This window comes from Chanodichthys erythropterus, chromosome 3 (assembly GCF_024489055.1).
Source record: "Chanodichthys erythropterus isolate Z2021 chromosome 3, ASM2448905v1, whole genome shotgun sequence".
Lineage (NCBI taxonomy): Eukaryota > Metazoa > Chordata > Actinopteri > Cypriniformes > Xenocyprididae > Chanodichthys > Chanodichthys erythropterus.
The window spans coordinates 55,081,892-55,096,399 of NC_090223.1; the positions used below are offsets into that span (position 1 = coordinate 55,081,892).

General features: G+C 35.9%; 1 protein-coding gene across 1 annotated transcript in view; it reads left to right on the forward strand.

Annotated features, from left to right (window-relative positions):
* The window catches only part of ern1 (endoplasmic reticulum to nucleus signaling 1), a 38,943-nt gene that overhangs the window by 7,180 nt on the left and 17,255 nt on the right, over positions 1-14,508 (forward strand). The window contains exons 2-6 of the mRNA XM_067382845.1: positions 7,168-7,288; positions 11,106-11,139; positions 11,471-11,543; positions 11,787-11,859; positions 13,844-13,966. Of these exons, the coding sequence (XP_067238946.1) occupies positions 7,168-7,288; positions 11,106-11,139; positions 11,471-11,543; positions 11,787-11,859; positions 13,844-13,966 (424 nt within the window). The remainder of the gene's footprint in view (positions 1-7,167; positions 7,289-11,105; positions 11,140-11,470; positions 11,544-11,786; positions 11,860-13,843; positions 13,967-14,508) is intronic.

Genomic DNA, 14,508 nt, shown 5'->3' on the forward strand with positions numbered 1-14,508 from the left:
ATATCTGTGACATTTAATATTTTGGCTTTCATCACTATTTTTGTTTGTCCTTTAGCAGAACAAAATAATAATAGAATCAAAGTTTCTGAAATTTGGTTGATTTGACACAGAATGACCCTCCTCCAAAGTTGAATTCTCAGCATCATTACTACAGTCTTCAGTGTCACATGATCCTTCAGAAATCATTCTAATATTTAATGCTCAAGGAACATTTTTTTATTATTATCAGTGTTGAAAACAGTTCTTTCATGATTAATGAATAGAAAGTTCAAAATAACAGCATTTATTTGAAATAGAAAACTTTTATAACATTATACACTACTGCCATTAAAAAGTTTGGGGTCAGTAAGAATTTTGTTTTTAAATAAATAAAAGAACTTAATACTTTTATTCTTCAAGCACAGATTATATTTGTCAAAAGTGAGAGTAAAGACAATTTTTTCTTTCTCAGATAAATGCTGTTGTTTTGAACTTTATATTGATCAAAGAATCATGAAAAAAATTGTACACAACTGTTTTCAATGTTGATAATAATCAGAAATGTTTCTTGAGCATCAAATCATCATGTTAGCATGATTTCTGAAGGGTCATGTGACACATGCTTCAGAAAATAATAATTTTCCTCAACAAACTGTCCATACCGGCGTGATGAATACGATCCTCAACTGGATGGAACTGAAATAAATACTTTGAATGTTGCGATCCTATCAGATTTATGATAGCAACCTGATTCGTAACAAAGCACTGTTCGCCAGAGGAGAACTGGCCCCCCTACTAAGCCTGGTTTCTCCCAAGGTTTTTTTTTTTCTCCATTTTAACACCTATTTGCCATTTGTTTGCCACCTGATGTCACCTGTTGGAGTTTGGGTTCCTTGCCGCTGTCGCCTTTGGCTTGCTTAGTTGGGGACACTTGACATTTGATATTCAACAGTATTCTTGACATTTTTTCAACAGTGCTTTGATCTGCCTTCATTGACACTATTCTTGAAGAGCTGCTGTGCAGCAAAAATTATGTACCAGTTATCACTGTAAAGCTGCTTTGATACAATCTGCATTGTAAAAAGCGCTATATAAATAAAGATGACTTGACTTGACTTGATGCAGAAAATTCAGATTTAGCATCACAGGAATAAATGACATTTTACAACATTCACATAGAAAACAGTTGTTTTAAACTGTAATAATATTTCACAATATTACTGATTTTGCTGTATTTTGGATCAAATAAAGATTGTATAAATAAAAAATGTGAATTTGGATCAAAATGGTGAGCAGAAGAGACTTCTTTCATAAACATTAAAAATTCTTACCGATCTAAAACTTTTGAATTGCAGTGTATATATAAAGTCTAATTGTTTACTGAACCTGCACCCAAACTAGTTTGTCTAGGTGAGCAGGATCGGGTGAATTAATGTGGCTGAACAACAGTCTGTCTAGAGGTCAGGTGTAGCTTTCAGGCCTGGTTTGGTGACTTACTTTGAGTGATCACTGTGCATTTCTTTCCTTGTCTGAACTTTTTTTTTTTTTAATCTACAAAAACTGGGTGTTGTACCATTGTTGTTTGAAGCAACTTCTAAAAATGAAAAGAGAATGCAATGACTGTTGGTATTGCCAAGATTGTTGATTTGATTCCCAGGGAATGCTTGAACTGATGAAATGTTTACCTTTCATCACAATTTCAGAGCAATGCATGTTGCTTTTGGGTAGAGGCTTCTGCACAAATGAACTGGTACTCATGGAGATGGAGAAATGATTTGCGTTCATCCATAGATCCACCGGTGCTAGTGTTTGAACTAATGATTATTTTTTCAATAGATTAATATATCGATTACTTTCCGATTAATCGAGTAGTTTTAACTAACTAACCATAGCGACAGTTTGTAACATGGCGGTGTCCATAAAACCGTGAAGTTTACCACAATTGACCGTGTTATTGAATAAATGACACCAATCGAGGAGTGAGTTTATCCATTAGATATTATAAATACCAACAAAAGCATTAAATGCTTTGTAACTGGTCTCAGAGAGTATGTTTGAGCCGTGCCCCTCACAGCCACGGCAGCTTGTGTAAAACAGAATGCTGCATGAACGCAGCCGTATTAAGCACAAAATATGGGACTGACAACTCTATTTTAATGCTGTTCAAAAAATTCACATTAATAGTCCAAATACTTACACTGCTGTCTGGTTGTTTTTGAGGTAAGTGAGCCCCAGGATGTTTTCTTCAGATGCAAGTTTTGCTGCTGTGGTAGGCCTATGGCATTTCAGTCTTACAGTGCATGCAGAGCACCATTTTATTTGGTCTCTGTTTTAAAAAATTCCCACACTTTAGATTGGACTCTGTATTTTTGTAATAACAGCTGATTTTCAACATTCCCTGGAGTTAAGAGTCGCCATCATTGGGGAACATAAACAGTGCGACGAATCGACGCATTCCATGCAAATCGACTAATTAACATTGTTGACGCAATCAATTACGTCTGCGTGTCGTTCCAGCCCTAGTTCGCATCAAGACAAAATTTCAGCATTGACTGCAGACTAGTGCATGAAAAACAGTGGATGGGCAGAATGAAAATGCAAATTAAATCTCTGACATAAACATAGATGGGGTTTATGGAAAAGCAGAAACACCCCAATACACAAAACTTTCCTTTTCTGACACTTTTGTTACAAAAAAGAAAGGAAGTCAAACATTTGTATTTGCTATGGTATTTATATACAGTCAAACTAAAAATTAGTGCTGGGCGGTATACCGGTTCATACCGAATACCGGTATTTATTTTTGTTATGATATGAATTTTGATGATACCGCAATACCGGTATGTGTCGCTTAACCAACGTTCGGAACGCAGCGCAGCCTCACTGTTTGAGAGCGTACCGTTTCACTGTTGCGCTGTAGTGAGGGCACAGCTGATATCGCATCACAGCCTATGGTAAGTCCGAAATCACCCCCTAAAGGCTCATTCACTATTCCCTACATTATCCACTTATATTGTTCACTTGAAAGAGTGAATGAAAGCGAGTGAGTTAATTCAGACAGCCGTTGTGTGTACATCGGCTGTACACTCGTTATTGCGGTGCAATGTGAAATTGAATGAGTGCACTCAATAACGTCCACTATGGTTTCGGACACCACTACAAATGGCTGTCGCCTCAAATAATGCCCTATTTTGAGGTTATAGAGCGGTTTCTGCGCGGAGCGCCGTGATGAGGTTAACAACGTTCTCCACATGGATCACATATAGACCGGAGCGAGCGTGTTTAAGTTTTTTATGGACCTATTTCATATAATCTAGTGCTCTAAACATGAACCAGCAGCTTGTATGCGCATATTTCATCACGTCTTCTTCAAATGAAATGTAACCTTATGCAAAGGACACTGAACTGTACGTCTGATTACTACCGGAATGACAGGATGGTACACAGAAGACGATGTAAGTTAATAAATAGACTGACAATTCAAAGAAGAATGGGCAAAAAATTAACTGCCTAATTATTTCTGTTAAACTTACGTGTGTCATTTGTTGAGAGACTGTTGTATTTGGTCATACCACCCAGCACTACCAAAAATTATTCAGACACTAGATATAATTTTTATTTTTTTATTTTAATAGTGGGTGCAGGACACTTTAGTTAATTTCTGTAAGTGAGGATACCAAAACAAAGTTAACTGTGACATATTATACCCAAAAATTCTTCATACAGTGGACTACCAGTAAAATGTATACAAATTTGGGACCAAAAATGATTCAAACACTTTGACCTGACCATGTTTTGCTTAAGTTTTATCTGACATAATTAAGATTGTTTTTTTCTGACACAGTTTAACTCTGAGACCTTGTCATATTTTATTACCCTTTTTTTAAACTATAGTGAATAAACTGTAATAATGAATGAAATGTTCAAGGTGTCTGAATAAATTTTGGTTTGACAGTATGTATAAATGTATTAATAAAAAAGTATAATATGTGTAGCTTTATGTAACAGCAGTGGCTCCAGATGTGACCAAAAGCACAATTTTTATTGGTTGACCAGTTTTCTTTGCAGTGTGAAAAACAGCTTTTTGTCAAATCAAAAAAAAAAAAAAAAAATGTGTTGTGAATGTGATAATGGCTTGCGAATGTTCATTTTGGCCTGAACAGACACATTAACAGCCTTTCATTCAAGTTAAAATGTTTATTTAAGCATTTGTTGTGGTGTGGACAAGCCTTGAGACAGGTATTTTGTTTTAATGTTTTCAGCTCTGGATTTGTCCGCTCTCCACCCTGTGCCTGTTGCTCATTTCTGCTTATTCTTCTCCTTCAAATCCACTAACTGAACTAGTTCCTACTCCTACTAGACGCCTTCATATTCAGAGTAGCACTCTGTTGTTTGCTGTACAGGGTCCAAATCAGCCCACACAAAAGTACTTAAAGTTATTGACTTCCACATGCGTCCGCTCTGCCCGCATTGCACATGGGATGTTTATATCTCTGCAGTATCACCTGCATCCTCATATTACAATACAACACACGCTGTAGCTGTAATCTTTAGTATACTTTTTTGGTTCTGATGCATGTTAATGGCTCTAATTATATATGATTAAAGTGACCAAAATGATCATGGTTAACAATGTTGTCACGGTCTTCTTAAAATGTGTTGAAAAGTGGAAATGTTCAAAAAGTACTGATACGCCCACTGTAATCATTTCAGTTTTGTATTATACAAATTTATGTCAAACATGTTGAAGATTAGCAGACAGGTTGTCGATTCATTAAGTGATCAGCTATTTCCTCACAAAAACAGTTTATTCAGTGTACTGAAGCCTCTCCTCTATTGATATCTATTCAAAAAATGAATGTAAAACCTCACTGTTTTCTGGCACGGTTTCACACAAAACAAAACATGCTGTGCCTGAGACTATTGCTAACTTTGTTTAATAGTGGACAGTATTTACCATCCGTTTTTTTCAAATCACGGTAATCAAATACGGTTTTAACGATGAAAATAAAATGTAAAAATGGTGACATTAAATGTCAGGAGTTTCATAGTGGTTGGTCAAACCGGTAACCGTTTTTAATCCCTAGATCTTATTAGACAGATTTTATGTTCCTTCAGTTTTCTCCATTACCCTACCCTCAATGCAAGTGGTATATTAAGGGTTTCACAATAAAGACTGCAGAGTTTTAGTGCTTTCTTTCATTGGGCATCCAGAAATATAATATGTTTTCAACAAAATCATTTATTTTAGGTGTCAAATGGTTAAATACACAGAAGTAGTGATCAACCAATATATCGGCAAGGCATATATTTTTAATTACCTGCTGATAATTGTTGTTTTAATGCCACAAATCTGGCAAAGTTCAGCAAATCCAGCTGTTATATCTTTTTGTTTGTATAGCCTGTATAAAATGCATGTAGTCCGTGCATGACAGTCCGTCCATGTGAATTTGAATGTGCAGAGGAGATTTTGGCTGCGAGCAACTTTAAATCCTTGGTTTCAAACTATGCTGCGCTATATCCAGTTTACAGCCATGTCATATTCACTTTGTAGTGTATTTATAAATCGTGTTATCTGGTCTTTGAGAAAATATGATTCTCTTTCCACACAGACTTACCAGAGTACTGTGGGTTGGAGTGTTTAATTTTTTTTGTTTGTTTTTTTTAATTCAATTTTCTCTGTTTGTGAAAAAATATTATAATAGTATTATTACACAATCAAGAAGCTTCTGTTTATTTTACGGATTTATTTTTATCAAGTTCAAATTATTACTTTAAAAAGATTTATTATTTTGAATTGTTTTAGTAAATATTGTCAAATAAATATAAATATTTAAACACAATTTGACAACGTTTTATTCACATCAATCATGTGTAGATCATGATAAAGTTTACTCTATTCTTATTCCCATTGTCAGTCACTCATTTTTATGTCATTAGGGAGAAGAATGAATTTACATGTTGTGACGCTGACGTAAAACTGTTTAAAACACAAAATACATTTACTTATATATATTTGAGAGTCTGAATATCAAGTATTTCACAATAAACAGTGGCCAAAAGTGGTGTCCAGATATTTGTTTTAATGACCCTACAAATTCAATTAAACCATCAAAATATGAGGAAAATATTTTAACATTTTTAAATATTTTATTAATAACAAAACACCTGTTAAAGTATTAAATTATTTGGCCAACAAGGCAACCTACAGCTACAGGTTTTATTTTACTATGCAAAAATTCAGGAAAAAGTATTCATTAAAGGTGCCATCGAATTACATACAGTGAGTCTCAAACTCAATTCTTTCATCCTTCTTATATAAATCTCATTTGTTTAAAAGACCTCCGATGAACAGGCGAATCTCAACATAACACCGACTGTTACGTAACAGTCAGGGTGTACGCCCCCAATATTTGCATATGCCAGCCTATGTTCCCAACATGAAAGGCATTACACAAGGGCAGCCAGTATTAACGTATGGATGTGCACAGCCGAATCATCAGACTAGGTAAGCAAGCAAAGACAATAGCGAAAAATGGCAGATGGAGCAATAATAACTGACATGATCCATGAAAACATGATATTTTTAGTGATATTTGTAAATTGTCTTTCTAAATGTTTCGTTAGCATGTTGCGAATGTACTGTTAAATGTGGTTAAAGTTACCATCGCTTCTTACTGTATTCACGGAGACAAGAGCCGTCGCTATTTTCATTTTTAAACACTTGCAGTCTGTATAATTCATAAACACAACTTGTGTAAACATCCAAATAAACACTGTACTTACGCGATTAGACATGCTGCATGACGAACACTTTGTAAAGATCCATTTTGAGGGTTATATTAGCTGTGTAAACTTTGTTTATGCAATGATAGAGTCAACAATACAACATATTGAGTTAATATAATATTCCGTTATTCCATCATTTCTTTGTATGACAGCCTGGCCAAAACTGATGTTGGCACAATTTGGCATGTTTCATTGTGTTATTATCACAAATAAAACTATTGACTTCACTACACAATATTAAAATTTTTAACAAAAGTTTAATAATAATAATTGAATTAAGGGTGAAGATGTCAATTTTCTTGGGCTGGACAGCACTTTTGGCCACTACTGTTTTTAAAAAAATTGTGAATAATAAGACAAACCAAAGAAAACGGATGCAGTGATGCTGTGTGTTTGCAGGGCTTCTGCAGCAGCAGTACGGTGTCTGTACCAGAGAGTCTGCTCTTTGTGTCTACGCTGGACGGGAACCTTCACGCCGTCAGCAAGAGATCTGGAACAATCAAATGGACCTTGAAAGAAGGTGCGCATATGCTTTTATGATCGTGTGAAAGTGAACACCAGCACTGTTGTTTGCAGGAGTGTAAAATCGTTATCAGTGTTCTCAACCTTTTTGACCTTAAGGCCTTCCATTATACTGCACAATATTCAAAGGCCCCTCATACAGGTGATGATGTTTCTTCTGGTAATTCTGCTGTAATTATGGCAAAGCTGCTTGTTTTTGCAAAGTTTTTATATTAACAGAAACTGGGAGTGTTGATATATCAAATGAATTAACTCTTCCTCCGTCGGGCCGAACGGTTTGAAGAACAGTAATGGACGGTTCCAATTATATTTCTACTTGAGCCTGGTTTGGCACAGTCCGATTACACACTGTTCTCTGCCCGGAATTCTCAGCACAGTTAGCTAATGCTAATGCATGTAGTTATTTCACCGCTAGGATTGAAACATTCTAGGAATTTTCAAAGTTGGAAACTTTCCATGGGAAGTAATGGGAAATAAATGGGAATTAACTGTAAATTAGCAAAAGTGCCTATATCAGAGAACTTTAACATAGTTGACAAAAAATACATCTTGCAGCATAATCTTGGTTAAAACAACCAGATTTAATGCAAACTAATTTGAATATCCATTCCTCAATCACATGCACAGATCATTTCTAGAATCCTGAATCTAAGCAATTCTTGCCACTCGCTGTTCTTAAGTAAAGCATTTGGACTTTGACTGGTGCTCTTTTATGTTAATGACATTAATTAGGAGACTTTTGTGATTTGTAGATTTCACATATGAAAGAGAGGCATATGCAAGTTTTTTGTCTCTGAATCACACAAAGGAACGTTTGAGAAGTGATTGTAAGATCAAGTGTTGGATGGTTTCTATGTATTTCAACAAATTAGTTAAAATATATATATATATAAATATATATATATAAACATTGATTAACTCGCACACATAGAGCACATCAAATACGTGCTTTGAGGTTTGTATACCAATGAGGTTTGTGTTTGTGTGTCACAAAAGCACATCTGAGCTTCCACAAAAAACAGTTAGGGTTTGTTTTTTCAAGTCAAGCATGTACGGTTGAGCTTCTGTGTTTTACCACATTTAATAAGATGGGGGGAAAAAAAAGAAAATTTTGTCATCTTTTGCTCGCCCTGATGTTTTTCTAAACCTGCATGAAGTAATTTCATCTGTTGAACATAAAAAGATATTTTAAAGAATGTTGGTAACCAAACAGTTGCAGGTCGAATAAAAAAAACACTATGGTAACACCATAGTTTGGGGAACACATATTTACTATTAACTACTAAAATGTTTTCCTCAGTAAACTCCTAATTGCTGCTTAATAATAGTTAGTATTGTAGTTGTTCAGTTTAGTTATTAGGTAGGATTAAGGGATGTATAATATGGTCATGCAAAATAAGGCATTAATATGTGCTTTATAAGTATTAATAAATAGCCATTATCCTAGTAATATGCATGCTAATAAACACAGCTAGTTTATAGTGAGAAAGTGTTACCTCTTCCTTTGTGTTCAACACAAGAAATAAATTAATATGGTTTGGAACATCTTGAGGGTGAGTAAATGATGACAGAATTTTCAATTTTGGGTAAACTAACCCTTTAAGCAGTTTTCATTTTGACTTGTTATTCATCATAAATCTGTCAAATATGTAGTGGGAAGTATTTGAATAATTTTTATTAAAGCAATTGTTTTTACTGCATTTGTTTCAAAAGGTGGTAAACTTGTCCAGCATGCAGCTGGTATGACAGCAGGTTGCTGCTGCACTGATGTGTTTTTCCTTACACACTGTTTCAATAATATTGAAAAAACTGTCAACCAACTGCGCACAAACTGTGTGTCATCAAGGCCAGGCCGGTCTGTTCACTTCATTTCCTCTTGAGCTTTCTCTCAAAATAACACATGAATGAGGGATGGTTCTGTTTAATGCATGTTAATGCTCCCTCCATTTCTGCTGTATTTAACATGCATTAACTGGAATCTTCCATCATCGGCTCACTAGCCACCCACTGGCCCTATTTTTCAATATTCAAAAGGCCACAGCACCTGCAGTCTCCCAGAAACCTGCTGTACAGGCTGAGCCAGTCATACGTGCTGGAGCTGCAGGACGTTAGAGGCCGTTGCACTACACACCCACCTGATGTCTGTGTTTAAGTGTGTTGACATAGTGGTCAGGCTCTCACACAATTGCCATACAGTATAAGACACAAAATTAATTTGTAGCTTTTATATAGCCAGTATACATACAGGAGTAAGACATTCAAGACTTTGCTCTTTTAACTGAAGGTTACTATATTGTGTTTTTGAGTGCAGAAATCTTCGCTGACCAATCAGCATCCAGGAGTTTATTTTTTTTACTGTTTTTATCAGTTTCATAAATTGTATTTTAATATTGAATAGTTTTTACTCTAAAATGTGATTTGATTAACCATATTTGAAGTCTGTAGCTGTTTACATCCAAAGTTGCAAATTTGGCTAGTGTTCAAAATTGGAATACCGCACAAAACATTTGCAAGTAAAGCAGCGTTTCCATCCAGTGTTCAAGAGAACAAAATTGCCACTTCCTGCAAAACTGGCGCAAAATTTCTGTATTAAAAATGGACGTTTCTGCAGTTGGAGAAGAAACTGTGTCTCTTTTTCCTCCATCATAAGTGACTGCAGATGAAATTCAAACGCTGTCATGTTCTCTCGTTCCAATGCTCTTGTTTGGGAACACAATTGTGTGAGACACTTCTGGAAGGGAATTAAACCAAATCATTCTGATAACAGACTTTGGCTCAGACGTTTCAGAACAACCAAACCAACATTTGAGATGCTGCGATGCTTGGTCTGCTGGTTTGTCTAGTTATCTAATCGCAGCCTCTGTTGAGGAAAAGTCAAGTAATTTATTCTATAAATGTATTTCCATCGTAGTTTATTTGCATGTCGTAGTTTATGTGCAGCCATTGGCTGATATAAATCCTATCTGTATGACATCACACTTTTTAATTTAAGTCAAGTTAAGTCACCTTTATTTATATAGTGCTTTTTACAATGCAGACTGTGTCAAAGCAGCTTTACAGTGATAACTGGTAAATCATTTTTGGCTGAACAGCAGCTCTTAAAGAAAATGGTGTTATTGTCCAGCCCGGGTAAATTCAGTATTGATTCATTCTGTTGTAAAAATCAATAATTAGTTAATTTATCTATATATCAGCACTGGAGAAAACAGTGATGTCATTGTCCAGTTCAGTTCTGTTCACATATGCAGGCAGATCAAAAAACTTTGTTGAATATCAAGTGTCCCCAACTAAGCAAGCCAAAGGCGACAGCGGCAAGGAACCCAAACTCCATCAGGTGACATCAGATGACAAAAAGGTGATTAAAAATGGAGAAAAAAAAAAACTTTGGGAGAAACCAGGCTCAGTTGGGGGGCCAATTCTCCTCTGGCCAACAGCGAACAGTGCATGGTTATGATTTAAACTGAGGTTTGATGTTGCGAAGTTGTTTGAGAGTTTAACTAGAAAGATCTGGAATAGAGCTGTGTCACTGAATAATACTTCCATTTGTGGATAGGTTTGATGACTTTCTGAAATATGTACTAAAACATATATGTACTTGTTGTTTACATGAATGTCTTATATAATAGAGTAGATACTGGGAGCAGAAAGTACTAATGGATTAATTTATGTGAATGGATTAATGTCTGTTAAGTGTCCTTCACAAGTTTGACACCCAACACTTTGTTTGCTTTATGTCTTAATGTTTGCTTATCCCTTCATTTGCCTGTGATAAAGTTTATAACTCCTAACTGAACCTTTTCTCATTCCCAATGCAGATCCTGTTTTGCAAGTCCCAACGCACGTGTCAGAGTAAGCATTCTTTCGTTTATACTTGAGCGGTTGTGCATTTGGAAAGTCAAACAACAGGAACTGTGCAAGATGCTGAGCCTGCATAATTCTTCCTATTCATGATATCTTACTGCTGCTGAAAAAAAAAAAAAAACACTCAAACACTGTTGGGTTTTTTTCCTTTTCTGTAAAACACAGAAAAATAATTACTGAATCTTCACAAAGCTCTTGTCCATACAATGACCGTTTGAGGTCACCACATCTGTCACTAAAATAGAATATAGGTGTGGAATGACATCCGTCAAACAACACGACGTGTAAAGTGTCTGACTCTTTTGTTTTTGTTTCACAGGCCTGCATTTCTCCCAGACCCCAATGATGGCAGTCTGTACTCTCTTGGAGGAAAGAATAATGAGGGGCTGACGGTGAGAAGTTATTTTCGTTTTTCATGAAGGACTTCCTCATTCTCTGGAAAGATTAGTATCTTTCAGTAATGACAATTTTAGAAATGAGCAATATCAGTTTGAAGTGAAACATTTGAGGTCAGTAGCAGTGGTACTAAATGATTAGACTGCTTTTAACTAAAAGAAAAAGTTGCTTTAAAAAGTTGAGTAATTTTGGATGGATTAAAAATGCAGTATTACATCTAATATTTGGGGATGTTGCAGAAACTGCCATTCACCATTCCTGAGCTGGTCCAGGCGTCACCCTGTCGCAGTTCTGATGGCATCTTATACATGGGTGAGATACTCCTTCTGTAACTCTTATTCTGACCCTCATAATCACAGTTCTGTTCAACCTAATTTCAGTTTGCTGAGTCAAGTATCACTATTAATAGCTTGTAGTTAGGGCTAGAGATTTGAACAAACCCATAACCCTAGTTATTTTCAACATGATCAGACTGCCAGCAGGGGAGGCAAACGTTTGAGGAACTGGCCCTAGCAGCCTCCCTGTGGGTGGGTGGGCACTATGGGATTGTTTCATAATCTCACCGCAAACACCACACTAAGATGTCTGTACGTACCACCCTTTCTTAACCACCAAGGGTGCGTAATCACAAGGCACAGAAACATCAATAATGACACCCACCCAGCCCAAAGGAAGCAGGCCAAACACTGATTAAACCATAGTGCCAGACCTGAAAGATAAATCCTGTCTTAATCCTGTTACTTGTTAATCTCTCTAAATGAGACTTATTAATGGTTTAAACATTAGCGTTTAAGTTCCTTTCATATGTAGAATATCACGGTGTAACCCACAGGAAATAGCCTTGTTTGACTCAAAGCCACACTCCTTTCCAGGCATAAACATGTGGTGTGTTTGAATTGACGTGTTGATGTCTGTTTACACATCCTGAAGAGAACATTTATGCATGCTGCATCAGTTGTGTTTGGACTTTTGATCTTTAAGATGATAAAGGGCTAAATGAAATGGGAAAACAACAAGCACATGGGAAAACCCTGCACTGTATATGTAAATGGACAGTTTTTTTTCCATTTTAATCAGCAGTACTTGTTTATTTGTTTTTTGTTTGTTTGTTTTTTGCCATTTATACAAAACTTTCCCTTTTGTATGATCACCAAACCATCTAATTTTTCACCTCTTACCTTTCAACTAATCAGCTCCATTCTTTTGAGAAATGTACCAGAATCAGTATAGCATCTTTGACATGCTGTTGATTGGCTGATTGGCACACAAGATAATAAGATGTGCACCAGAATAAATGTTAAAATATACACTATTTCAAATGTATTGTACATATTAACATGAGACTAGTGTAATAGAATCACAGTATGTAAAGTAGTATAAATGCTTTAACAAAAATACAAGCTTCACATTTCTTTTAAAGACCCCATGGTGAAAATCAAGCTGTTTAATGTTTATATGTCTATGTGGTGTTTTTAATAGACTTTAAGACAAACCATGTGCAAATCATCAGTCAATACTGAGTATTTTTTAACTGCTGTGTATCAAATACAGTCTCAAAAACATGGTTTGGGGGCTTTTCTCCACAGGAACATTAGCTGTTTGATATCGTAGTCAAGCAAAAGGCTAATCATATTAATTACTTTTATTTGTCCAATGTTGTAGAGAGCGATACATAAAACATCACCTTTCTGATACATTGACTTGTGGACAAGCCTGTATAATTCACTCTTCCTCTTCTTCTTCTGAATTAGTTTCTGGTTCAAACATATATTGCTGAATTAGACCAGTATTTCCACTTGCCATTGTGTAGCATTTACTACAGTTGACCCAGAGCCGTTGAAAAACATACTTAACGGCTCTGAGTTGAACAAGTGGATCTCCGAGCTGCTGTGATTGAGGGAAGGCGGGGACTAATTTGCACAATCATGGTTCCACATATACTAAATGAAGCCATGGTGTTACATTCAAACTATTTTAAGGCATGAAGAAATTATTTTCACAGGTAAAATTACATTTATTACATAATTATGTAATTTTGATTATCAGAGATGAGTTTTAAGAGATAAAATTATTGACTGCAGGGGGACCAGAATGTTTTGCCCCGTACACAGGACCATACACACAATTTTTGTTTTTTCCAAATAGAATGAGCCTGAATTATTGTCTGTGGTTGAATCACAGATACTGCACATAGAGCTGATCTTGAATTGAACTTGGAACGTTCATTACTGTATGCAGCCCTGTGCTTGAGTAAATGAAGTTTTGAGAATAAGGTCAGTTTATGTTTGTTTTTTAGGTAAGAAACAGGATGTGTGGTATGTGGTGGATCTGCTGACTGGTGAGAAGCAGCAAACGCTGACCTCCTCCTATGCTGAGATGTTATGTCCATCTTCATCTCTGCTCTACCTCGGCCGCACAGGTAAGATGAGACCTGTACATTCAGTTCAGATCATCTCTGTGTGTCTATATGAGCACGAAGCACAAAAAACACTTTTCGAGTAGTAGCGCTTTGAATTGATATGAGGAATGCTGCAATACTGTTTCTGGAGACTAGCATGTGCATGTGTTTCCTCAGTTTTGCACAATTGTAATCTGAGACCGCCTCTGTAACACATTGGCTATTATTATTATTCACTGATTAGGGTTAGTTCACCCAAAAATTTTAATTCTGATTACTCACCCTCATGTTGTTTTACACCCGTAAGACCTTCATTCATCTTCGGAACACAAATTAAGATATTTTTAATGGTAATGTTATGAAGTGAAGAGAATACTTTTTGTGCACCAAAAAAACAAAAGTGATGGGTGTCAAGTGATGGGCGATTTCAAAACACTGCTTTGTGAAGCTTCAAAGCTTTATGAATCTTTTGTTTCGAATCAGTGGTTCGGAGAGTGCATCAAACTGCCAAAGTCACGGCTCCCAGTAGTGCGCCATTGAAATTTTTAAACACTCATGACATA